Source organism: Neomonachus schauinslandi, chromosome 4 (assembly GCF_002201575.2).
Source record: "Neomonachus schauinslandi chromosome 4, ASM220157v2, whole genome shotgun sequence".
NCBI classification, from domain to species: Eukaryota; Metazoa; Chordata; class Mammalia; order Carnivora; family Phocidae; genus Neomonachus; species Neomonachus schauinslandi.
This window is the reverse complement of record NC_058406.1, coordinates 3,690,275-3,716,965: the sequence shown is the minus strand read 5'-3', so window position 1 is coordinate 3,716,965 and position 26,691 is coordinate 3,690,275. Positions and strand designations below refer to the sequence as shown.

Genomic DNA, 26,691 nt, shown 5'->3' with positions numbered 1-26,691 from the left:
CCCGTCCCCTCCCCGTCCTGTCCCTGTCCCGTCCCCGTCCCTTCCCCATCCCTGTCCCGTCCCGTCCCTGTCCCATCCCGTCCCTGTCCCGTCCCGTCCCCGTCCCGTCCCGTCCCCGTCCCGTCCTGTCCCCGTCCCGTCCCGTCCCCGTCCCGTCCCCGTCCCGTTCCCTCCCCATCCTGTCCCCGTCCCCTCCCCATCCCCGTCCCGTCCCCGTCCCCGTCCTGTCCCCGTCCCATCCCCGTCCCCTCCCCTCCCCGTCCCGTCCCCGTCCCGTCCTGTCCCGTCCCATCCCCGTCCCTTCCCCGTCCCCTCCCCGTCCCGTCCCCGTCCCCTCCCTATCCCCGTCCCGTCCCCGTCCCCTCCCCGTCCCCGTCCCATCCCCGTCCCATCCCTGTCCCATCCCCGTCCCTTCCCCGTCCCGTTCCCTCCCCGTCCCTTCCCCGTCCCCTCCCCGTCCCATCCCCGTCCCGTTCCCTCCCCGTCCCGTCCCTGTCCCCTCCCCGTCCCTGTCCCGTCTCCGTCCCCTCCCCGTCCTGTCCCCGTCCCATTCCTTCCCTGTCCTGTCCCTGTCCCGTCCCCGTCCTGTCCCCGTCCTGCCTGGCTGTGCGGCCGGCGGCTGCCAGCCGTGATTAGTGACCTTCCAGGCTGCCGTCAAAAGGCACGTTCAATACTTCTTCCCTGGCAGTATGGCTAATAGCTGAGAACCTTTCAGGGCCGAACAGCCTTTGTTTGTTCCTGAGGCACCACGGTGTGGTCTTCATCTGCTCCTTTCCTAACTGGCAGCCACTGGTGCCCCGGGCCACGAGGCCACAGCCAGGCCTGTAGGCTGAGCATCTGGTGCTGGCGGAGCCGGCCCACGGCCAACAGAGACCGGGTGTGTTGGCCGCCGCCCGCCTGTCAGACAGCAGGTGGTTCCGGGTGTGAGGGTCTCCTGCGTGGGAAGAGAGGCCAGTGAGGCCACTGGCCCCTGGAAACCTGAGCTGATCGTGGTGCTCGCCCGCAGTTCCGGCAGCGTCATTTTATGCAGGGTCAGAGTTGGCGTGTCTTCCTGGTGACTTTGTCTGCCAGGATCACCCTGGAAAATGACTTTCTAGAAAAGTTGGGTAAATTCAGTGTCAAAGGCTGTCCCAAGGGAGCAGCTTTACTGTGCACCATGCAGCTTGGGAACCGGCTCAGGAGCGAATGTTGTGTTTGCCTCAAGACACCTGTGTGGATACAGCCCCCAGGCTTCCCTGCTGGCCTGTTCCAGGGTTTTCCGTCCAGTAGTGTGCACGTCACCCTCAGTGTTCAGGGACCACACAACAGCGCTGCCTGCTCCCAGAGGCAGCGTGTGGGGTCTGAGGGGAGCCGAACAGACCCCCACAGTTCTTCTCTGCCCCCTGACGATGCTGCAGGGTCCCCCGTTGCTACACGCCCTCCCCCCGGCCACTCTTTCGACACCTCCTCACGTGCTGAATCCCTCTGTAGCAGCACCGCGTTGGGCCAGCTGTCAGTGTGTGTTAGAAACAGTCCGGGATTTGAGAGGCGGGTCTTCCGTGGAGTGTGGGCCCCTTCACAGCTGCATTCACTTTCCAGACATCTGCGGCCTTTACGGAAGGCTTACTTACTTACTTACACATTCCAGGACTTCTCGTTTAACTCCCATGATAGTCCTGTGATTTAGGTACTGTTTTCACCCCACTTTGCAGATGAGACCGAAGTAAAGAAAGGACTCGGTGACTTGCCCTCAGTCTCGCGATAATGGTGATAATAGTATTAATGGTGGAGCAGGGATTCAGTCCTGGCTGCTGTCTGCAGGTGTTCAGTGTCCGGCTGGAAGTGAAACCTGGGGAGGTTCAAAGACCAGCCGCCCTGCTGCCCATGGGTGGCGGAGAACGTGGCTTCCCTGGCTCTTCCTCTCCTCCACCTGCTGTTCCTTGTTAATACCATTTTCATGCCGATGTTACCCATGGGAGGGGTCACAGTCTTGCCTCTCAGGACTCCAGTAACGGAGCTTAGGAGCGGCTCCGGGTTCTGGAGTGGGCGCCGGGCAGGTGGTCGCAGACTCCACTGCCTTCTGGACCGTGCCGCGTCTCCTGGCTTTGTGCCAGTGCGAGTGGGGGGCTCCGTGACGTGCTGGGCTGCCTTTCACATTCTCATGCACGCTTCCTGCCCTCTAGCTGTCGCTCTCCCAGCTGGCAGCTCCCCCACGGTCCCCCACTCGGTGCCGCTCGGCCACACCGTCTTCCCGGCAACCCGACAGCTCTGCGCGCCCCCTGGCCCAGGAGGTAAGTAGGCCCACCCTTCCTCCTTCCAGGGAAGGGCTTCCGCTGAAGTCTGACTCTGAGCTGTGCTGGTCCTTGGTGAGGTGGCGAGACCTTCATGGGTTCTCTGTGACATGGGCGTAGGGACGGGGTGGGGGAGCCTGGCTTTCTTCCATGCTTCGGGTACTTGCCACCACTCTGTCCTGTTGGCCAAGGAGCGTTTGGTGTGGGAGCTCTTCCTGCCGTGGGGCTTAATTAGGCTTTTGGTCCACCTGACAAGACGAAGTTAGACTACCCTCAGATCTCTGTACATGAAAGGGGAAGGAAAGTTTTGCCAGAGATAGAAATGAGGCCGATCCGAGCCTCCAGCGCTCCAGGACACTCTCCTTGCCGTCAGCTGCTGAAGGAGAAGCGGTGAAGCCCACCATCCTGGATTCTGATGCATCCAGAGGGCAAAATAGGCCTGTGTTTCCACTGACCTTGGGGAATTCACATAAAGTTTGGTTTCAAAAGCTGGCTGGTTCACCTGCAAACCGTATGTATTTTCAGTCTTGTACTGGAAGTCTACTGAGGAAAAATAGTGCCATTAAATTATTTATTTGGAAACAGTACCAGAATATGTCTGGGGCTCATTTATGAAGAGCCTGCATCTCTTATAATTGGCAGCTGAGACATGTTGGAGTTATCTCTGGTTCTGTGGTATTCCCTTTTGAGCTGAAACAGAAAGCTAGGGAAGTCGGCATGAGAGCATTCTGATTCCCAAACAGGCTCTTCATTTAGACACGTCTTCTGCTCTGGACAGACGAGAATATTCAGGTGACGCAGGGATCAGAGGCCAGCCAGGGGCTGGGTACCAGTCTGTCTTGCGGTGTTGAAGGAGGGTTCATTTTTCTGGTCTATCAATGCGGTTTTTATGTTAATTGACCTTCTCAGACAGCAGATCTCTCCCATGGTACCTGTTCATAAAATTGATTGAATTCTCACGCAATTCTCATTGCTTTTTGACTCACTTAAAATATGAGATGCCCAGATAAATTAGAATTTCAAAAAAGCAGTGACTTTTTAGTGTAAGTCCCAGATATTTCGTGGGACATACTTACATTATACCCAAATTATTCACTGTTCATCTCAAGTGTAAAAGACACCTGGGCATCCCATATTTTCCTTTGCTGAAGCCAGCAGTCTGACAGAGGCGATTCATCCATGGACACCCCCCCATCCCAGCCTCCTTGGTGGTTACAGGCTGAGATCCTTGTTGGCCTCACCTGGGGCCGCATTTTGCTCAGCAGGGGCTCCCCTTGGAGGGCAGGATCTCTCACCTGGAGGCCCAGCTGAGCCAGGCGTCCTTGGTCCTGGGAGCCTCCGTTGCGGATCAGCTGCGGGAGCTGCCTTTCACGCCGGTGCATGCCCCGATTGTCGTGGGAGCCCAGGCCAGGAGGTGAGGGGTGGCCCTGAGGGTTCCCCCGGGGGGGGGGGGGGGGGCACAGGTCCTGCCTCCCTGCTGGCCCTTTCCTGGAGGCTGGCCTCCGTGGTCTTTGTGTTTCAGCTCTGGAAGTAAGCTCTCGCGAGCCTCAATGGTGCTCCTGCAGGCTTCCGGCTTTCCCGAGATTCTGGATGCCAATAAGCAACCAGCTGAGGCTGTAAATCCTACAGATCCCGTTAAATTCAACCCTCAAAAGGAAGAATCAGATTGTCTACAAAGCAACGAAATAGTGCTGCAGTTCCTCGCCTTCAGCAGGTGCGTTCTTAAATGTTCTGTCTCTGTTACTCTTTACCTGTCTTGTGCTTTCCTTGCGTTGAAGGAACTTTCACTCCTGTGTGGCTCTGAGCTGGCAGAACTCTTGCTGAGGCCTTACTGGATGAAGGAATGCTATCTGTTTTGTTTTCAATTGGCGGGGACCCTCACACAGCCGTTTCTAAATGCAGTAAAACCGGCTTTGCCCAATCTTCTGTAACTGAATGTGGACCGTGTTATGTTGGCCGATTCTTGGTATTCGTGCAGCTTTGAGAGCAGTGTTCTCCAGCTGGGGCTCAAGTGGGTTGCTGTCTGGCGGGCTCCCCGAGGTCCCAGTAGAGCTGCTCACGTGGGCAGACCAGGCAGCGTCTGGCCTGTGGTGCTGGACTCTCGAATGCCCAGGTTCTCTCTGCTATGGTTACTTGATTAATTGGGGGCTCTTATTGGATTCAGAGTGTCCCAGGACTGCCAGGGAGCGCCGTGGCCAAAGACCGTGTATTTCACCTTCCAGTTCTACCGCTTCCCACCCGTGACCACTCCACGCCTGCAGCTGGTTGGGCTGGACGAGACGGGCAGGACACGCTCTGGTTCCCTGTTGCACCTCCTCGTTCTCACTGACAAGGATGACTCCTCTGAAGCTGGTAAGTGCTCGTGCATCGGGCAGACGCGAGGAATCCAGCACTGAGCCTTGTTTGTAAGTTTTATTATTTACAGAATACTGTACGGTGAAAATTTTTAAGCACATGCAGAATTTGAAAGAACAATATGATGAGCCAGTGCTCCTACCAGTGAGCTCCCTCCAGCAGCTGTCAAGTGCGTCCCCACCCAGACCCCAGGTCACTTGGAAGCAAATCCCAGACATTGTATAATTTCACCTGTGAATATTTCCTTATGTAGATCTAAAGACTAAGGAGTCCTGTTTGAAAAACATAAACTCAGTATTATCCCACTTGAAATTAATAATAATCCCTTAAATGTCATTAAATATTTAGCTAATGTTAAAATTTTCCCAATAACTTCAAAAACAAAAATTTGTTTTGAGGATGGAAGAAGGGTTTGTTTTTTTGGGGGGTACAGTTTGTAATAGTTTGTTGAGCTCAAGTTCTCAGGCAGTGTGTAGCTGCGGCATGTGACTCTTGAGTGTGACTCTGCCGCCCCCAGGCTTGGTTTTCGTGTTGCTGGTTGAAGTAGCCGCACTGCTCCTGCTCATCCTGCAGAGCTTCCCACAGTCTGCATTTGGGTTTTGCTTCCCAGGGTGACCATTAAAGTGTCCCTCCCTGTCCCGTTTCTCCTGGTCATTGGGAGTGAGATCTCTCTGCATGGTCAGAGGCTTTTTTGTGTTTTGGGCAGGAACTCTGGGGCCGGGGCTGTCCTCACCACCTCCCGCAGCTGCGCAGTGACCGGTCCCTCCTTTCTGTACCACCTCAGTGCCGTCAGGACTGTTGCCCACAGGCTGATTATTTTGCTCAAGTTTGAACAGCGGTGACATTCTCCTTCCGGAGCTGGAATGCTTCCATAGAGAGAAACTGCCCCTCGCCAACTATTGGGTTACCTTGAGGTGCAGTCCATGTAGGAAAGTCAGAATAATGTTCACTTCTTCCCTTTTATTTGTGGATTTTCGAAATAATGAGCCAGTTCCTTAGCATCCTTTGAGAGTGGGGCCAACGGCTTTTGTTTCTGGCATTATTATAAACTAGTGGATTTACACCGCAGTGGATTGAAACATATCAAATATGTTGTTGTTTTTATCGATGATCAGTTACCTCTCTATGGCCATTCGTTGGGTTTGTAAGGGGCAGAGCTGTGAACCCTTGCTGCCTCTTCAGTAGAAAGAACAGGTGGGAAATGCCCTATCCAAATGCTAATGGAGTGAAAGTAGTTTAGCAACATTAGCATCAGACAAAAGAGACAAAAGGCAAATGCGGTCCTGGGGATAAAGAAGCCTATTAAATATAATCGAGAGAATAATCACTAGGAAAATAAATAATTCTGAACCTGTGAACTTCCAACAAACAGCCTCAAAATACAAAAGAAACATTGACAGACTTTAGGAGGGGAAATTGACAAACCTATAGTCGCGGAAGGTTTGACATCCCTCTCAGTGAATTGACACATCAGGCAGAAAATAATCAAGGTTATTATAGAATATGATTTAAAAAGATGGTCTTAGGGCACCTGGGTGGCTCAGTTGGTTAAGCGACTGCCTTCGGCTCAGGTCATGATCCTGGAGTCCTGGGATCGAGTCCCGCATCGGGCTCCCTGCTCAGCAGGGAGTCTGCTTCTCCCTCTGACCCTCCTCCCTCTCATGCTCTCTCTCTCATTGTCTCTCTCGCAAATAAATAAAATCTTTAAAAAAAAAAAAAAAAGTTAAAAAAAAAAGATGGTCTCATAAAACCTATAGAACCAATTTAGAGGATGTGCATTCTTTCCAAGCATACTTGAGAGACTTACGAGAACTGATCATTCGTGTACATGTGCGCGTGTTTTAGGCCATCGCGCAGGCATCACCGTGTTCCCAGAGACCCAGTATCCCATCTAACGGCCTGACATTCTCTGACGGCAACACCACAGATCAGAAGTCGACCACTCCCTCTCCCAAAAAGGCTCTGAACTGCCGTTTTTTGTTTTTTTTTAAATTTTTAAACATACTTTTAATGATTCCTTAGGTCAATGAAGAAACCAAAATAGAAATGGTTATTTAAAACTGAATCACGAAATCATATTGCAAATATTGTAAAACAAATGAGATACAGATAAAATGGTATTTATAGGGAAATTTACAGTTTTAGTGCTTGTATTGGGAAAGAAGAAAGTATTTTTTAAAATGCTGATCTAATTGTTCAACTCAAGAAGTTTGGGGAAAAAACCCAGAACAAATGCAATAAAAGTAGAAGGAAAGAAATTTTATTTTTTCAAAGGTTTTTAAAGATTTTTATTTATTCATTTGAGAGAGAGGAAGAGCACAAGCGGGGAGTGGGAGGGGCAGAGGGAGAAGCTGACTCCCTGCTGAGCAGAGACACCCCCCTCCCCACCACATGCGAGGCTCCATCCCAGGATCCAGAGATCATGACCTGAGCTGAAGGCGGACTCTCAACCCCCTGAGCCACCAGGCGCCTGAAGGAAGGAAATTTTAAAATAAGCATAAATGCTTAGAAAACAAACAACAGACAGGGTTGGCCAGTCAGCTGGGCACGAGGGGTCACAGGTACATGGGGTCTCCCTTGCCCAAGGTCAGAACCAGTACAGAGGGTCAGAACTGTTGCAGGCGCTGGTCAGCCTGCGAGAGCTGGGCGTGCTTGCTGGCGCTCACCCCATTGGATGGGCTTTGCTGCTGGCAGAGGTAGGACCACCTGGCCGTAGACCCTGGGGTAGAGCCCTGATCCCCTGTTGCCTGAGGACCCCGGCATCCTCGCTTCCTTCAGACAAATCTGGAAAGAAGAGAGAGGGGATGCGGGCACAGCTCAGGCCCTGTTCCATCTCCCAAACCTTCCAGCTGATGAGCTGCTCTTGGCCTGGGGAGGAGCATGTGTGGGGCAGAGGGTGAGTGCGGGAGGCCCCCGGCACGGAAGTGCATGGCCAGGCCAGGAAGCTCTCCTGTGACAGTCCTAGGTTTTGTTCTCTCCACTCCCTGGGTTTCCCAACCATCCTGGGACCAGTTGTCCCAAACCAACTGCCTTCCCTTTGCCGATGCTCCCGGGACCATTGGTGGACAGTTTAGCTAATGCCCCCAGAAGGTTCTGAAATGGATCAGAATAGTGCATTGACTTCAAGACTCCGTGCACCTGTTGCCGAGAAAGTATCTCCTCTTCCATTTCCTGTTCCTAGCCCCATCTAGCCGCTCTATCCGGGGCAGCTCACCAGAGGTTCTGCGGTGAGGTTAAATAGTGTTCAGGCAGTTTAATTCAAAAGGCCAGCCACAGAGAGATGCTCCTGATTTGAATATAAACCCCTTTCCATTATGAATTTCCCAGAGAGAAATTAGTCCAAAAATTAAATCTCCTTGCAAGTTGAGGTCCAAAGAAATTAAACTCCAAAATCAAATTTTGTCATTATGAGTTAAAATTCAAAGTCCTAAATTCCTAAGTTAAAGTCCAAAACAAGTTCTTTTCAGTGTCTTACCCCCCTGAGATTCAGCCAAAGGTGCCCCCCGCCTGGGCAGGGCTGGGCTTCCTCCAGCAGCTCCTGCTCGGGGGTCCCCATGGCTCAGCACCTAGCCTCACTAGAGCCTCACTTAAGATGTATTTTCTTTTGTTGTTGAAATATAACATGCATGCCACACAGTGTTCAGTTCCACAAGTTTTTAAAAATTAATAGATTTTGCTCTTTAGAGCGGTATTAGGTTTATGGAGAAATTGAGCTGGCAGTACAGAGTTCCCATACACCCCTTGCCCCCAGAAGCTCCCCTGTTAGCTATATCTAGCTTCACGTGGACGTTTGTTACAGTTGATGGACCAGTGTTGATGCTTTGTGGTTTAACTAAAGCTCTGAGTTCACAACAAGGCTCACTCTTGTTTTGTACATTCTGTGGATTTTGACAAATGCAGTGCGTCTGTATCCCCATACAGTAGCGTAGAGAATAATTTCACCACCCAGATATGCTCTGTGCTCCATCTCTTCCTCCCTCTCTCTCCCCTCTCCCTCCCCACCACTGACCTTTCTCCTGTCGCCATGGTTTTACCTTTTTCAGGGTATTCTACACTTGGAATCATACAGTATGTAGCTTGTCCAGACTGGCTTCTTTCACTTACCTAGTATGCATTTAAGATTCCTCCGTGTCTTTGTGGCTTGGTAGCTCATTTCTCTTTAGTACTAATACTCCACTGTCTAGATGGACATCCATTTACCTCCTTACTGAAGGGCATCTCAGTTGCTTCCAGGGTTTGGCAATTACGAATAAAGCAGTTGTAGACATTTTGTTCAGGATTTTGTGTAGACCTAAATTTTCGACTCATTTGGGTAATACCTAGAAGCATGTGGTAGGAGCATGTTTGGTTTTGTAGGAAACTGCCCAGCCGTCTTCTTGAGTGGCTGCACCACATTGCGTCCCCACCAGCAGTGACTGAGCGTCCCTGGGGCGTCACACGCTCCCAGCATTTGGTGTTGGCGGTGTTTGGGGTTTTGGCTGTTCTCATGTGTACATAGCGGGATCTCACTGTTGTTGTATCAGTTGCACTTCCCCAATGACGTGTGAGGGGCAGCCTCCTCTCATACGCTTACTTGCCCTGGGTGCATCTTGTTTGGGGAGGTGTCTGTTCATATCTTTTGTCTGTTTGTAGATTGGGTTTTCTTATTGTTGTGTTTTGAGAGTTCTCTCTGTTTTGCCTCCCAGACCATTATCAGATGTCTGCTTTGCGAATGTTTTCTCCCAGCCTGTAGCTCGTCTTTTTCGTGGTCTTACCAGTGTCTTTCGGAAGGCAGAGGTTTTTAATTTTAATGGAGTCCAGTTTATCAGTTATTTCTGTCATGGGTCATTCGTGTCTTTGGTGTTAGAGGAAAAAACTTGTCACCACACCCGAGGTCACCTGGATTTTTGTCCTCTACTTTATCTTCCAAGAGCGTCAAAGTTTAGTGTTGCAAGTTTAGGTCTGTGATCCATTTTGAGTTAATTTTTATAAGAGCTGTAATGTTTACAAAGTGAACACATCTGCATGACTACAGGGTGCAGACCGAACCCCGGTCTCCCCTCCCCCGCACCCCCATCATCAGTGGCCTCCCCCTGGTGACCACTCTTTGGAATTCTGTCACCGTCGACCAGTGCACCTGCAGTTTTGAACCGAAACAGGATCATCTTGTGTGTGCCCTTCCGATTCTCCCTTCTGCTCGACGTCGTCTGTGGGGTCCATCCAGCTTGCTGTGTAGCCTGTCCTTTATCCTGGCTGTATAGAAATCCTGCCTGAGTATTGCACACATATGCATTCGGTTGTCCGTAGACATTTGGATTGTTCCCAGCTTTTGTGGCTTTGGAGTAAAGCTGTGGTGAGCATTCCCTTGGTGCAGCTGGTGTTGGGTGTGTGCCCAGGAGTGAAATTGCTCTAGGGTCGTATATGTTCATCTTTAGTCAGTTTGCCAAGAAGTGTCGTTCCCCCCCCCCCCCCCCGTGCACGTCCACTAGAGTATGTTTGGTCCAACAGGAGACATGGCAGCCTCCTGAACAGAAGCTTCTGGAACCCACGGCCCTGGGCCTGGTGGCTGCCTCTGCCCGAGGCCCCTTAGTTTCTTGGTGTTCCAGTTGTGAGTAGAATTGCTTCTTGTTCCCTCCTTTGCTCGGGATGGGGGTATAGCTCTGGAGCTTCCCCTCTGACCACTGTCCCTGCTCCTTTCAGGAGGGCTCAGCTGAGGGTGGTGGTCCCATCCTCTGCCACACACACGGTGCCTTCCTTCCTTTCATTTCCTGTGCTTTCTGGCCTGGAGTTAGGTTTTTCTAACACATTCCTCCTGATGTTTTGGCCAGTGGGACCCTCCTTAGCACGGGAGCTGGAGTCCTTGAACTCTGGGTCAGCCGAGAGGCCGCCCCCCCCGGTCTGGAGAACTCTCGTCCCGGGGTTCGCCGGCCCTGCTCTGGGCCCATCTGGTGCTGCCTCGCCTGCCTCTTCCGTGGTGGATCTCCTGTGTCCTGTGCATTTTCCTCCGGTCCCATGTCCCCACCCAGAGATTGTGTCTGTGCAGTTTGAAATGCTTGCGTTGACTCTTTATCCTTTTCCCTCCATCATTTGAAAGTCAGTAGCAGGCGAGGTAACACTTTCCTCTAAACACAGAACAGGCTTTGCTGAAAAGCAGCCCCCGTCATACTGAAGAGGACAGGGATCTCACAGTCCCATTCCCAGTCTTCCCGCGTACATTTGTTATAGCTATTTTCTCGCTCTGACATCCAGTCTGGGTCCTGGGTTGTACTGGGAGTTACCGCCCCAATGTCCTTTCATCTGGAATAGTCCCCTGCATTCTCTTTCCAGTGACAGAGGCTGTCTGAAGGTGAGCTGTCACACAGAATGTTGTTCTGTGTGCATCTGACCGTTGGCTGTGGCCCCTCCGGAAGGTCTCGCACACGGGCAGTTAGGGCTAACGCTCCCTCCGGGTCTGGATTTGGCGCCAGCGCTTCACGGGCTTCATGTGGCGTCCATCAGCAGTGCGGAGGTCAGGTCTCTCGTCCTTACGGTGCTGGTTTGATCTGCCCCACGTTCCTCCGGAGGAAGGGAGGCGCTTCCCCGTGGCACTTGGCACAGAGTTCTCAGGCCGGTCATTGGCTCCGTGCGAATATCCACCCCAACAACCTTTCACCCACACTTCTAGCATCCTTGGCGGGGCTTTGCCTGGGTCGGGTCTTTAACTGGAATTTTGTAAATGGTAATTTTTCTGATTTTGTCATTTGGTTTCCCTTTATTAACAGACATTCTTCTGTTAAAAAAAAGAGCTTTCCCTTATCAACCAAGACTGAACTACATTTACACCCTCCAAAACAGAGCAGATGTTCGATACTTTCCCTTTAGTTTCCAGGTTTCAGAGTAAGAAGTTGTAACGGTTACTCCAGTAGTGACAATTGAGATTTTGTCTGTCTGGTTTCGGTTTTGTCTTTTGTTCTGTCTTTTGAGTATCACTCTGATATTCTTGTTCTACTTTCCCCCCCTTTGGCCAGTGGTAGCCCTTCAGGTTAACCTGGGAGCCTGGGCGTGGCCCCGCTCTCTGCACGGCCCAGTGTCCCTTCTTACCTCGGACTTTCTGTGCCTCAGACCCGGACCAGCCGCCTCCCCTGCGTGGGGCGTGTTTCCAGAGACAGAGGGCTGGGGCGCTTTTGATTCTGGGTGGCATGGTGTCCAGGCTTTTCACTGGGCAGAGCTGGAGAATATAGATTCAAACACGAGTTCACATTGCTATTTCTAATTCAGATTTAGAGTTTTTTCTTAAAGTAATTGATTTGTATCTTTTTCTCCTTATACTGGAAATCATGCTTCCTGACAATTCGTTTACTTACTTTTCCTTACAGTTTCTATAATGTACTTTTAGAATTACATGGCTAATGTTAGTACTAAGGGTACTCGTGCTGAGTGAGGAGGGTTCAGATTTCTGGTGTTCTCCCGTCCTGAGCCACATTCCGCTGGGGACAAAGAGTTGGTTCAGCGTGCTGGAGATCATTCTTTCCTCTGTGGACCTGTTGCCAGTTTGATATTCAGTCAGATTCACTTGTTTCCATTTGTTCTCAGTTTTAGGTTTTCCTTCCCTTCTGATTTAATTTGTTAGAATATTTACATGGCTCAAAATCTAAAACCCTCGTGCCCTCTAGACCATGCGCCCCCCGTGCGGCCTCCTAGAGGTAACCGGGCTTTTAGTCTCTGGCCTCTCCTTGTGATGTTTCTGTTTGTTTCAGAAAGTAAGGAAATAGGTTTTTATTTCTCCTTGTTTCCTTATTCAACAGGTAGCATGCCAAATACACGCTTTTTCCACGTTGCTTTGATCCGTACCATTGTGTCCTGAGCTTGGCTCCCTGCAGAGACCCCTGCGTTGTGTGTGCAGCTACATCGTAGGGCGCTGGGCATGAGTGTCCGCTGACGGCCGTTCGGCCGCTTCCAGGCTTCGCGGTGTCAGACAAGGCAGCAGCTCCAGCCTCGGGTTCACACGTTCTCTGTGCTTGCCCGTGTGCTCGGGGCGTTGCGAGCTATCGGATTACGGCCGTCAGCCGCCCCCCGTGGCAGCCCATGGCCAGTCTGCTCCCGCCGCAGCACACGGGACGGCCTGTTTCCTCAGGGCCTTGCCCGCAAAACAGGCTGTTCAACTTTGGGATTTGTACAGCTGATCGATGTGACGTGGATCTTAGTGAAGTTTTAGTTTGCGTTTCTTTTATAATGAGTGAAGTTGAGCATCTTTTATATTTGTCTTTGTCTGCAAACTTCTATTCATATCTTTACATTTTTCCATCCAAATTTTTGTTTTTTCTGTCCTCTTGTTTTGGGAACTCTGTTTATTAAGGAGATTAGCTGTTGCCCATGATATAAATTGCAGGTATGTTCTCCTGCTTTGTCATTTTTACTTTGCTTTTGGTGGGTTTTGCTATGTAAAGTTTCATTTTATTTTATTTTTTAATTTTTTAAGGTTTTATTTTTAAGTAATTTCTCCATCCAGTGTGGGTCTCGAACCCACAACCCTGAGACCAAGAGTCCACTGACTGAGCCATCCAGGCGCCCCGTAAAATTTTGTTGTTTTGTCCTCTAAGATGGTGGTCTTTATTTTTATTGCTTCTAAATTTCCGAGTCCTAGGAGTCTGTGCGAAGGTGTTCACCTCCCCAGCTCATAAAGAGATCCACACACGGCTTCTCCAGGGGCTTGTAGGTTTCGTTCTTCACATGAGACTTCTGGTCTGTTTGTAGTTTATCCTCTTGTACGATGGGAGATAGGGATCCAGTTTTATCTTTTTTCAAATGTCTCTCCCTTTGACCTAGTGCCGTTTATTAGAAAGTCTGTCTTTTTCTTCAGTGACTTGAGAGCTGCCCTTCTCATATACCCACATTTTTTATTACTTGGGTTTATGTCTGGATTTTATATTTTGTTCCATTAGACCACAAGTTGGCAAACTGATTTCTGTTAAGGGCCAGATAGTAAATATTTTAGACTTTCTGGGTTACATATGTTCTCTCTGGAATCTTCTTCTTTTTTAACAATCCTTTAAAAATGTGAAAGCTAGTCTTAGCTCCCAGTTGGATCGGCCCGTGGGCTGTGGTTTGCCAGACTGTGCATAAGAGTACCTGTCCACACACGGTGGGCATGCTGTTGAGTCAGAGGTGCAGCTTCTCTCTGACGTATAGGCCCCCCCGCCGGGTGCTCTAACCTGCAGGGCCTCCTGCACATTCTGGCTGGGCTGGTTTTCTACATCAACTTGTTAGCCCTTTATGGGGGTCTGCTGAATCCATGGGTTAACGTGGGGAGAGCTGTCCTGCCAGGGACCGGGACATCCTTTTAGGTGCTCATTTCTATCTCCCTGACTTTCCAAAGACACGGAAGTGACCCTCATGCAGGTTTTGCTGTTATCCTGCTTTCTGACCAGTTAAATCTTGTCTTTATCATTACCTTCTTTTTTATATTCTCCAGTGTTTTTTTCCTGATTTGAGTTGCTTAATTCATTTAATTCTTTTGTTTTTGTGGATACAATTCATTTATTTTAATTCTTTTGTTTTTGTGGATACAAAATATTCAAGGCTATGAATTTTCCTTTGATTACTGCTTTATGCTTTGGTGATTCAGATAAGTAGTACTTTTATTCTTTTCTAGAAAATCTGTTTGGATTTTGTTTTCCATTTGATGTAGAATTATTTAAAGGTAAGTTGTAAATTTATTTTAAAAAAATTGTTTCCAGTTTCTAGTTTGTTGCATTGTGGTCAGAGAATATTGTTTGCGTTATTTCTACCTTGTGGAGTATATTTAGGTTTTCTTTGTGGCCTAGTATATAGTTAATTTTTATTAATGTTCCAGATACACTCTAAAGATACATTTGGTGTTACCGGGGAACAGTGTCATATGTACATATGTTCTACCTAATGGATTAGCCGGTCTGGCCTTCCATACCCTCGTTTATTGCCCACCTGACCTGCCTTAAAAACAAAGTGATTAGTTGGTCTTTACTATTATTATGTTTTTGTCTGTTTCTCCTTGCGTCTCTAGATTTTTGCTTTGTCATTTGGTGTGTAGATATTCCTAGCTGCTGTATATTCATCGGGCGTTGTAGACTGTAGCGTTATGAGGTGCTCGTCATCTGTGGGAGTTGTGGATGCCTTCGCGGAGCAGGGGTGTTTGTGGGTCAGGAAGGAGAGACGGAGACTGAGGACCATCCAACCAGAGGAAGAGCACCCACCAGACTTGGATATGGGGGTGTGGCTGGACTAAGGCTTAGGAAGGAGGCCAGCTGGGCTGGGGCTCAGTGTTTATGAGGGGGGTGAGAGAGGTGAGCTTGGGGGCCTGAGCAGACCCTGGGGAGGTACCACTGCCCCTGGGATCAGTCTTGGTTGAGTAGGTGGTCAGCATCATTGCAGACTTTTGAGTGGGATGGAGATGACACAGGGTTCCCTTTGTGGATGCTTTGGCAGTGCTGTAAGATGGGCTGCAGGGAGCGTGGACCTCAAGGAAGGCCACCGAGGAGCCGGTTGTCTGAGCCAGACTGGAGTGAAGGGGCCCAAGCCTGCGGGGGGAGGAACTAGGCGCCTCCAGCATGAGAGCCCTGAGGCTGGGCCCAGACCAGGATGGCCCCCACACCCCCAAATGCCTCCCCCAGGTACTCAGCGTGCCATCAGCTCTGGGCTCAGGGTGTCACCCTGTGACCGTGAGCTCCATAGGCGGGGACCCTGTCCGTCCCCTTCTCCCATGTTATCCCTGCGCAGTGCTTGGCGCACATGCTGGGGGCACCACCGTTATCGGTGGAGTGTGGATTCATGGTGCGTTGAAAGGACCGGGCAGCTGAGTGGATATAGTAGTGGTGTTGGAGTGGGAGGCGGCCCGGGAGGGGCGTTGCAAGGGCCCGGTGCCTGGGAAGCGCTCTGGGATGATGCGAGGAAGAGCTGGTTGAGGGGAGCTGGAGGGTCCAGTTGGGACAGGCTTCGCTGGGGAGCAAGGAGAACTCTGGGTGGGGAGTCTGTGGGTCTGGGCGACGCTGGCGGTGGAGTGTGGCGGTCCCGGGGCCGGCTGTCCGCAAGTGTCATTTGGGAAGTTGGCCCACAGAGTTCAAATCCATTCTGCCTCTTCGAATCAGAAATCTGACCGGTGTGGAAGCCGGTACCTGAGCGCTTCCTTCTCCTGTAGCCCAGGTGGGCCTGGCGGGGGGGAGCGGCGCCATTGCTGTCATGAGCTGGGGCTTGGGTGTTTACAGGTCTTTGTTCCTGTGCGTCTGACGAGCCAGCCTCAGGGCTCCCTCAGTTCGGGGGTGTCCTGACAATGACCAGATGCCACAGGCCACCTGGGTCTCAGCTGGCTGGTGGCACTGGGGTCGGGGTGGTGAGTGTCCTTGGCCTCCACTGGCCCTGTGACTCTGGTCACTTGAGAGTGAAGCTAGGGACTGGCCTGCCACCGTGTGGTGTCACTGCCATCCCCTCTCTAAGCCTTTTTCCTGACTCTTTCCTGCCCCTCCACTCCATGAGGTGCCCCCGTGACCTGTCGCTTGGCGGGAGCCAGGCCTGTGGCAGCTGGTCCTGGAGCTGTGTCCCTTGGGCCCACGAGAGGCCCTCCACCCCACCTTCTGTCAGCCCCCAGTGCTGTGTCCCTTCCCAGCCTGCGTCCCTCCTTCAGCTGGAAGCACCATTCTGGTCTTGAGAGCAGGGGGACACCCCGGGGCTGAGGTGGAGGGAGGTGGGGTGGGGATCTCAGCCCGGCCTGGGACCTGCTCCCAGTGCTGAGTAAACACGCACCCTTCCACCCCCGAGTCAGTGTTCTGCTCCTTGGGGGCTCCGTAAACATATTATTGATGGGAAGGGGGAAATGTGTGAATGTGTTCCCCAGCTTTGCTGCTCCCTGCACTGTAACTAATGATGACTTCCGTGGTGTTTTGTCAACTTAGAGTTGATGGTGATGCCACCTGGCAAAGCCTAAAGGCGGGGGCTGTAGTCCACTCCGTCTCTCAGTGAGGAGCCCGAGAGCCGGGTGCAGCCCTGGGAGGCTCTGGGCTAGGGCCGTACTTGGGGTCTTCTGGGCAGCTCAGCTTGAGCTCAGCTTGAGCTCAGCTTGAGCTCTGCATGTGTGTGTGTTCTCCTGGTTGTGACAGCAGACCGCGTTTCTCCTTAAACCCTGCACGCAGAATAGTGACCTCCCTGGGCAGCCCCATCAGGACATCTATCCCTGTTCAGGATAGACGGTTTTACAAGGACTCGGTGAAAACCATGAATCATATTCTGGGAGGAGTTCAGTGTATGTATTGGAAAGAAATGTCGACTTCTGGACGTGACTCTGTATTTTGTAAATTTGGGTATTTTATGACATTTTTGATTGATGTGTTTATTAAACTGTAGTTATGATGGAAGCAGAAATTAGTGATTGTGACCACAGCAGGAATCACTTCAAAATGTAAAGATGGTAAACGACTCGAATCACCTTTGGGCTCATTCGAGGCTTCTTTGGACAGGGCCTCCTGGCTTTCAGCTCAAGTACCTGGTGGAGCCTGGCTTCCTGAAACCCGGAGAACAGCGCTGGTTCACCCACTACCTGGCCGCCCAGACCCTACAGATCGACGTCTGGGATGGAGACTCCTTGCTCCTCGTGGGATCTGCGGCCGTCCAGATGAAGGTGGTGGCTCTTCGAAGGCTGAGCCCAGTTAGGGTGGGGCGTCCCTCCTGGGAGGGTCTGCTCCGTAGGTGGTCTGACTGTTCACAAATTCTGTCCTTCCCCAAAGGCAAAGATTTTCACAAAGTCTCAGTTGTGTAATGCTAGGTTATATTTTCTGTCATCAGTCAGCTCCTCCCACAAACCGACCACAGGTAAGGTCACCTTTGCCCCTCCACCCCCTCAGGACAGTGAGGATGCACATTCCCTGTGAGCAGCGGCCTGGCCCACCAGGGGGGCGGGGGCAGGGAGGAGGGACCTACTGGGGTGTGCAAAGGTCACCCGAAGCCTGCTATGGTAGCAGAATTGTGCTTTTCTAATTGTAATTAGAATTAGAATCTAATTCTTTCTCTAATTGTGCTTTCCATCTTCCTTGTATACTAAATCCTAAATCCGTGTGTTAATTAAAGATTCTTCCCTGGTGTTTCTCCCAAGAGGGTCAGCGTAGTTGCACGGCAGCTCCTGAGCTTGGGACTGGGGACACGATGTCCTGGCTGCGGGGTGGAGGTGGGAGAGGGCACAGCACCACAGCCCCAGTTCCTGCATCTCTGAGAGTCACCCGCTCTCCTGGACTCCCATTAGTGGACTTCCTTCCGGATTCCAGCCTCGGGCGCCCCTCGGTTCCCCCCCACCCCGAGCCTTGCCCCTGCAGCTGTCAGTGTGGTCACTGAGACTTGCGACCCAGCCCCATCGTTGCTCGCTCCTTGGCACCCCTCACCATGACGAGCTCACGGCTCCTGTTCCGTGGTGTGCCTGGCTGTGTGCGCAGCTCCCCTGAATCCGTGCCCCTCTTCCTCTGGGGGTTGCCTGTTCCCCCTCTTCCCCCTGAGGGCTCACCTGGGCTGCACCATCCCTCCTCCACCCGACTCAGGTGTCCATCCACGAGGGGTGATGCCCCCAGGGGACTGGGAGGAGCAAGGGCAGGGATCACCCGTGGTGAGCACTCAGCAGATGTGGGCTGATGTTCTCATTCCTCACCCTGGTCCCTCGGACCTTCTTGGGTCGCAGTGCCCACGGGATTGTCGTGGCCATTGCTTGTCTGTCTGTGATGCTGGCTGATGACATCCTGGTGGGTGGGGATGGGACAGTCAGTCTTCATCTCCGGCACAGTCATGACCCACAGTGGGCATGGTGCTGCGTAGATTGAGCAAGTGGAGGGGGCACCGAGAGAGTGGGAGGGAACAGAGGGGTGAGGAATGGAGGGAATGGGGGGAGGAGGGAGGAGGGAATGGAGGAGGGAGGGGCACTGGAGGGGCAGAGAGGAGCCCCTGTGAACTGGGGATGGTCACGGCTTCTGCCTCATCCCCAGCTGAGCCCTGTGTCCCTGTGTTTTATCACCTGGAGACGGAGTTATTTTATCTTGTCCTCCACGAAGAGCCCCTGAAACAAATGCTCTTGTGATTATTGACCCTTGCATAAATTAAAATTAAGTTTTACTTTTTAAAAATAAAGTCTTTAAAATTTATAGAGAAGAGATGGGAAACTTAGATGAGAAGAGCGAATCCCCTGTGACTGCAGGTGCTGGGCTAGTTAGGTGCCTTTGGTACGTGGATTTTCTGGAGGGTGTGGTGCACCGTGGCTTGGCTCCCCTGCTCGTGTTGTTGGCTGTGAGGGATTTTTGCCGGTTGCCCTGTGAGCGACGTTGCAGTGAGCTTCTCGAGGGACGGTGTGCCCTACCTTTGGCTCCGGTCCCGCGAATACGACAGCGTTGTTAGGGCGATAGTGACAGTGGCTGATTGCCCCGCGCTCGCGCTGCACTGTCCCCGTGTCCGGCTGGGAAACTGAGGCCCGAGTCGCGCTGACAGTGGCCGAGCCAGGCATTTAGCCCAGTTCTGATTCGGAAGCTTGTGCTCTTTACCGTTACGCTCTGCTGCTCTCCCCAGATGAGAACTTGCCGGAAGTGTGTTTCTGACTCAGAGCTGTGCTCACATGGCAGCCCGCACGCAGTTCGGCCTCGGTTACCCAGCGACCCTGCTCCCGCCCGCCACCTGTCTTCTAGCCATACTGAAGCCTGATGCTCCAGGCCCCGGGTGTGGGGGGTCTGTACTCTGCCCCCAGCCTTCCCTGCCTGGCTCCTACCTCCTTCTTGAAGCTCACTTACCGTGGATGGGGTCTGCTCAGCATCCCCAGCCTTGTTCCGTTGCTCGTTTCCCATTGTTCTCTCCACAGAACAGAAGGGGCTCCAGGAGGGTGGCTGCCAGGTCTGTTTGTGCACCTGTGGTGTTCACTCAGTGGGTGAATTGGGGTGCACTTTATTAGAGAATTTGCGGGAAAGACCTGGTATCAAGGGCGTAGGTTTTCAGAAGGAGATGGGCTCTGCCTCAGCCAGCCTCTGACTGGTGCCTTTCTCCCCTGCAGCAGCTACTCCGCCAAGGCCGGCCGGCTGTGCAGGTCCTGCACGAGCTTGAGGTCGTGGCGACCGAATATGAACAGGACGTGGTGGTGAGTGCAGATGTGACCCGGTTTGGCTGTGTCAAGCCCATTGGTGTCTACACGGTGGTGAAAGGCTGGCTGCATCTGACGCTGGCCAATGTGGGTAAGAGTCCCCGGCGACTTTGGCCTCACACCGTCTCCTGGGTGGCCACTCATTTTCCCTTTTGCTGCATGAGCTCCCTCAGGGCAGTGGTCCTGCTGTGGGCATCATATAATCAATAGGAATTCAGAAAAACTCTTACTGTTTGACCACTGAGTCTGCCCTCAACCACTGGGTATCTGTCTTTAACCACGAGCATCTGTCCTTGACCACTGGGCCTGTCCTTGACCACTGGGCATCTGTTCTTGACCACGAGCATCTGTCCTTGACCCCTGAGCCTGTCCTGGCATCAGATGTTTGGTGTCCTGATTTCTCATCAGGATTTGGGATCATTAGTCATCTCAGGCTTGCCCACATTTTATTTCTTGGTGCGGTCTACGGGGCATCTCCGTGACAATCCTCAGATAAAATGACTGGTTCCAGGAGAGATTTTCATCTGGAATATCAGTCCACAGAACTACTTCATCACAGGAGAGGAGAGAGAAATGTTGCTCAACTTCCACGCAGCTTGGGGATAAGAGAACAGAGAAGCGCACTGCTTTAGAGCCTAGCACCCTGACCTTACATCTGGTGGTGTCTGAGGGTTGCTTCTTGGACACTGAGCTCAGCCCTGGTGCACCTTCACTCACATGCTGGTGGCAGGGCATTGGGCTGGCTGTGGCTACAGTGGACTTGCCTGGACGTTCTGGAGGCTCCCCTGAGGCCCTGACCGGCAGGGGATGTGGGGCCAGCATGCCTGCCTGTGCCCCCCACAGGGCAGGGGACCAGAGCGAGCCCCTGTGGGGCCAGGGGACAAGCCCACTCAGTCTCCCTTGAGGGGACTATGGAAAGATGGGGGTTTTTCGGGGTGAAATGGAAAGCAGGACAAAATCAAGCTGTTTGAGGTTTCTGGAGCTGTGTCTGTCTAGATGAGACTCAAACCTCTCACGTTTTATGGGGGAATTTTCCATTCCTCAAAGCCCAGGCTGACTTTAAAGCCTGGAGCCCCATGGGCCACATGCGCCCGGGCGGGCAGCACGGAGGCGGGTGGGCTGGGGCTGCTGCAGCCGGAGGAGCGTGCACGGCTCATTAAGTCAGGGTGGAGGTTTCTGCCTGCTTGTTTACAGTGGTAGGATCCGAGGCAGCCTGGAGAACAGACAAAATGGAAACGGCAAAACTCAGTTAGGCTCTGGGGAAAGAAATGAGCCGCATGTGAGAAGCAGACATCATTCAGAGGCTCCTACGAGTGACGGAGCTGCAGGAAGCGTTTTGCGTCTGAGATTGCATTGGTTATTTTTATATTTATTCACGGCCCACAAATGTGCAGTGACTCCGTGTTTTAAATCTTATCTTCAGAAGAAAGATTAGCTCCATTATATGTTATCTTAAATTGCCGTTTCCATACTTTGCCTGCAAGAGAGCGATAGCGCATGGGAGAGAGTCGGAGACGCGTGCCCGAGAGGTGCGGACGTGGAGGGCGATTAACAAAGGACAGATGCGCGCAGCACACTGGTCCATGCGGCCATGCTGTGCTTTCCTCTGTCAATTTTGCATTTTTTGGGGAAAAAAAAGTGTTGTGGATTCATTTCTTTATGAAACTGATTGTTCTGCCCCGAGCGGCAGGCAAGATGAGGCTGGGTGAGCTTCAGGGGACAGAAGCAGGGTCAGGCCAGCATCCCGGTGCCTGTCCGGCATTCCATGGCTCCGCATTCACAGGGCGTGCGGTCTGGCGCGAGGCTGCGGACGAGGCGCCCTCTCCGCGCCCAGGGAGGGGTGGTGCTCGCGCCCGCGGCCTCTCGGCTCAGACAGGCTCCGTGATGGTCTCTGCAGCCTCGTCTGCAGTGTCTCTCAGTGATCTTTCGTTATGTGGGGGTCACGAGAACCGTGCTCTCCCATCCCAGTGATCCTGGTGGTGCGGTCTGACTGTGGTTCATCTGCAGCCCTTCCGGGGGGCCCGCCAGGGGAGCAAGGTGCTGCCCCGACCCCCAGCTCCGTGTTCTCAGGGTTGAAGGAGAACCGGGTGGCGTGGACAGATGGCCTGGGTTTGGGGTCAGACATGGTGACGTGCTGTGCTCCTGCCGTGGAACGAGGTAGTTGCAAACTGCGTCAGGAGCGCTGCCTATCTGGAGGGAGTTTCTGCACCCCTGGCAGATGTGCGGGTCCCCAGATTAACCCAGGTCTCACTGAAGGGAGAGAAAGCCCGCAGCGGCTGGAGACTGTGGACCGTGCCCTGAGGAGGTGAGCACCTTTGTGCGTCCGGTCCCGGAGTCAGCGCGTGTACGTTCTACTGATGTAGTTTGTTGTCCCAGCTTCCAAACAAACCGTTTCTCTGAGTGCAAATACCGCCAGAGGAAACTGTGATGCTCAGGGACGGCCCTGGTCTGTCCGGAGGTGACCGCGTGGCCCTGCTGGTCCCGCATGCCACGGTGACAGTCGTGACTCCTGAGAGCCCGGCTCCAAGGCTGCTGGCCGCGCGCCCCCCGAGCTGTCTACACCAGATCCTGACCTGCAGCCGTTTCCCTGGCTTCTGTGCGTCCGTCCCAGTGGAGCGATCACCAGGCTGAACAGAGGCCGTGGGCACGTCAGCTGGACACGGGGGAAGGCCTCCCTGCCTGTGCTTCAGGGAAGGCCACGGAGGGCTCCCAAGTTCCCTCAGGTGTGGCATGAATCCGTTGTCCCGACAGGGAGCGGAGGTGGTTCGTGCCCACTGCCAGGTGACTGATGGAGCACGCCCTCAGGGTGGGATGGAGAGCTTGCCAGACCGTCCGCCCACACCGGGAAGAAATAGCGCTGAGAGCAGGGAGCCCGGACCGACTCTGAGCTCGGGGCAGGAAGTGGGTGCACCTGGGCTGGGTGGCGCCTCATCCCCTCTCATGTGGAGAGCAGGTGATACCGGGGCAGTGAGTGTCAGGCCGGGACCTGGGCTCTGGCACCAGCTGGCTGTCCCCTCCCCACTTGGCCAGGCTGTCTGTCCTTGTCTGTCCTTGCCTGTCTGCTTGTTTGCTTGTCTGTCCCCCTCGGGGCCTGGTGGCTTCTGGGGGACACGGCTGGTTCTTCCTTGCTGCGATGGTCGCCCAGCAGCAGCCACAGTGGCCTGGCGTGGTGATGCGAGCTTCGTGAACGGGTGGATGAGCGAGTGTGAGAGCCTGTCTTGCTTCCAAATCTGTTCCTCCTGGACTTGGGCTGACAAAGCAGGCCCTGAGGCGTGAGCAGCTGATCCCACCGAAGTGGTGTTCACACCAGGTTCCATTCTTGGGGATGAGCCTCACGACCTTGTGATGCTGTGTTGGGGGTAAACTGACCCGAGGGAGATGAGAGGACTGTGTTTGGCAGAGGACTCAGCAGCCCCTCTGTCTGCAGGGGAAGAGCAGAGAAGCAGCTGCGGGTGGGTGGTGGGCAGACCCCGTGGAGAAGTGCTTCCCAGCAGAGGAGAGACCGAGAACAGCTGGGACTCGAGACGCAGGGCCAGAGGGAGGGACGGGGGTGGCAAATGTGGTGTCTGCCCGGAGGTCTGAGCCTGAAGGTGGACGTGTGCACTGCGCATACAGAGCTGACGTCGGGGGAGGGACGGAGCTGCAGGAGGACAGGGCCTGGCACCGAAGTCCCCCCAGGAAGAGACCCCAGGTAGGATTGTCACTGCCTTAGTGGCCAGGCTGGTGAGGAACCCACTGCAGAGGAGGCAGGCCTGCGTCTGGCGTCTCATGGTGACATGGCGCACGCCCAGCAGGCAGAACCCGGGCTCGACCTCAGGCTTCGCCAGGCCCGGAGTGTGGTGCTGCATCAGGGAAGGCTCTAGACAGTGAGCGCCACGCCTGTCCCGGCGAGCTGATCTCCCTGGCGGGGGGTGCGGAACGCGGCCAGTGTGCCAGCCTTGCCCGGGGCTGCTGGCTGAGCTGTGGACGCTCTGGGCAGCAGGGCAGATAACCAGGAGCTGCTCTTGTCGCAGGAAGCCTGGGGGGAAGGCCAGCCTGATGTGTGATTCTCAGAAAACACTCGAGAGGACCAGAGGAGTCTGAAAACGATGAGAATGGAAGTCCCCAGGGGCAGGACTCTGCTCACCTGTGTGCAGCCAGCCGTTAAAACACGCCGAGTAAATCACTTCTTGATTTGGCCAGAGGTGGTTTCAGTCTGTCTGTTGTTTTTGAATCGAGCATTTTTCCCCACACCCAGACTGGGGCCTTAGTCCTTGCTAGTCGCCTGAGGGATGGTCTGCTGTCACACCCGTGTCTTTGGGGTCTCCAGCTGCTATCCCCTGGGGTCTGCAGGGGCGGCCCCCATTGGCAGCAGGGCAGAGACCACATGACCTCCCTGGCGGGACAGGCATTCCCTTCCCGAGCCAGTCGAGAGAGAGACGTTTCTGTCAGGCAGCTGGAGACGGAAACGTCACCTTGGTCAGCACTGCTGAGGACCAGCTCACCACTGAGGTCAGGGCTGTGCTCCTGTGCCCAGCACTGGCCCACAGGACAGAGGCAGGGGAGGGCGGAGCTGAGCGGGGAAGCCCGCTGTCCGCTGGGGCAGAGCGGAGGCCAGCAGAGAGGTGGGGAACGGGCACCCGGGGGGAGGGGTACCTCTTCTAACAGCTCCCAGAAAGATCGCCAGGACGCCCCATGCCTGCGGGTGTTCAACACCATCCTGCCAGAATCGGGGAAGCCCACAGCGTGAGCGTTTTGCGTCTGGAACTTGGGGGGTTCGTTTTGGAATCCGACTTCATCAGCTGTACTCTGCCTCCCCTGAGGGGGGAGTCCTGTCCTCGCAGAGGGGCCGTGGGCTCCGAGGGTAGGATGCCCTTCTCCCCTGGGCCTCGCACACGTCGGCCATTCAGCCGGGGCAGGCGTGCTTTGTGCTCCGCCTCTGGGCTCGCGCAGGCCCTCTGAAGCTGCGTGCTGCTTCTCTCCAAGGCTTCTGTGGGAAAAGAGCTCCAGAAGATTCTAGCTTGCCGAGGCTCTTTTACCTTCAAGTGTGTTTGAAGTCAGACGTTTGTGGACGTGCATGGAGGCCTCCCCTGAGTAGCGGGCGTGGGAATGCGTGAGCCGTCCCACGAAGCGGGGCTGCCAGGGCCACTCCGAGATCAGAAGTGAGAGTGTGAGCAAGCGCCCTGAGCGCCTGGAGCTTTAACGCCCCGAGGGAGAGCAGACACACCTACCGGCCGCCTCTCAACTGCCAAGCAGAGTCAGAACCCCGAGTGCCGTTTTGGGGTGTTATCAGGCCGGGGTGTGGACGGGCCCTTAGAAGCCCAGAACTCCCTACGGGGGATATTGATGTGGCTCATCGCACTCCTTTTGGTGTTAATACCTTCTGCTGGGATGTTTTTATTTTAGGTCACGTGTGTGAGCAGAGAGTGAGAAATTCCGGCTCGTTGCCACCTTCCAGGTCACGGGTCATCTCGAATGATGGAGCCAGCCACTTCGAGGGAGGCAGTCTCCTCACGCGCGGGGCTCGGAGACGTGAGTGAGGAGCGGCGGGGGCACGTGGGTCGTGTGCGGGTGTGATTGGCGTGGGGAAAGGGTGGAGCGAGAGACGGAAGGCTGCGTGTCCGCCCGTGTGCATGCAGGTACACGTGTGATCTGGGGGCGGGAGCGGTGGCCGTCGTGTCCAGCTCAGTGCCCTGACTCGCCGGACCCTCGGGCCGTGCCGGGTCAGCGCGGGCGTCACAGCCGGCGTGCTCTGGCGCAGGCTCCGTGGAAGCCGGCTGGGCTGTTTCACAGGCACATTATCATCCTACAAGTGTTTTTGGTTAACTGCCCATCTGCAGGGGAGCAGGAAGTGAAGGAAGGGGTAGGATGAACAAAGACTGGTTTTTAAAAACTGATTTGAAGTCTCAACGGTGGGGAGAGTAAAGCAGTCGTGGAGCTTGGGAAGTAAGTCCTGTGCTTGGGGAGAATGTTGTCCACAGCAGGGGGCGTCTGAAGTTTTCTGTCCCCTTAAATCACCCACAGACCTGGATGCAAAGTTGTTGGTGGGATGAAAAGCAGGGCGTGCCCTTTGGGTGTTGTTCCCCCATGTTGCTGGCCATCTGGCGTGGATCCACAGCTGCCCTGAGCTTCCTGTGTTGACGGTCCTCGGGTACTGTTGTCCTTGAGCCTGTTGTGCCCGGGGAGGGAGGCCCCGCACTGTGGCTGGTGAGAGGCCTCTGGGACCCCACGTTCCCTGAAACTCCAGCCCAGACTTTGTGGGGGCTCGAGCGTTCTCCCGGGAGAGGGACCTGGGGTTCTGATGCTCAGATGGGTCCAAGGTCCATGATCCCGGCGGGCTGAGAGTCTGTTCTCCCGTTGAGTGTTGAAGAAACTGAGGCAGTGGGTGTCAGGTGACTTGGCCAGTTGAGTGGTAAAGGGTGGTGAACTTGGGTGAGAATCTGGAATTCCCACTTTGGGGCCAGTGCTTCTCTGTCCCTGGCTGGTCCAAGAACAGGTTGGGGGGTATTTGTGAAAGCCCCCACCTTGGGGCCCAGCAGGTCAGGGGCTCTGCCAGGCGGTGCAGGGAGCTGTAACTCATGAGGGTTTGTTGAGCGAATGGAGAGTCTCTGGAGTCACTGGTCCCCCTCTCCCTGTTGGATCAAAGACAGAGGATGGGGAGTTCCATCAGAGAGCCTGTCTTCCCCACTGGGCAAGGCTCAGCAAGTAGGAAGTTGTGCAGAGTTTTAGAAAGTGCTTCCAGGCTCTGAGCAGTACTGGAGTTCCATTTCTGGTTTCTTTGGAACTGGGTGATACAGTCTGACCGGTGAGCTCATTGGTGAACCCTCAGCCTTGCTTGTCTCCTTCCCCCGGGACTGTGGGCCTCGGGCCACTCAAACCCGACTGAGGTGGGGTGGCCCACCCACTATGCCTGCACCCGAGATGGGAAATTATTTTGGGGTGGCATTTTACCTGTCTAAACTTTTAGACTCATGGCATCTGAAAAGCAGTTGAACAGCTTTA

General features: G+C 53.8%; 1 protein-coding gene across 2 annotated transcripts in view; it reads left to right on the top strand.

Moving 5' to 3' along the window:
* The window catches only part of NPHP4 (nephrocystin 4), a 113,532-nt gene that overhangs the window by 71,888 nt on the left and 14,953 nt on the right, over positions 1-26,691 (top strand). The window contains exons 13-19 of one of the 2 annotated variants that reach the window (XM_044913854.1): positions 2,163-2,270; positions 3,536-3,684; positions 3,793-3,984; positions 4,435-4,622; positions 17,069-17,229; positions 19,624-19,801; positions 25,096-25,221. In XM_044913854.1, the coding sequence (XP_044769789.1) occupies positions 2,163-2,270; positions 3,536-3,684; positions 3,793-3,984; positions 4,435-4,622; positions 17,069-17,229; positions 19,624-19,801; positions 25,096-25,221 (1,102 nt within the window). Of the gene's footprint in view, positions 1-2,162; positions 2,271-3,532; positions 3,685-3,792; positions 3,985-4,434; positions 4,623-17,068; positions 17,230-19,623; positions 19,802-25,095; positions 25,222-26,691 lie in introns of both variants that reach the window. The other variant, XM_044913855.1, reaches the window with a different exon arrangement.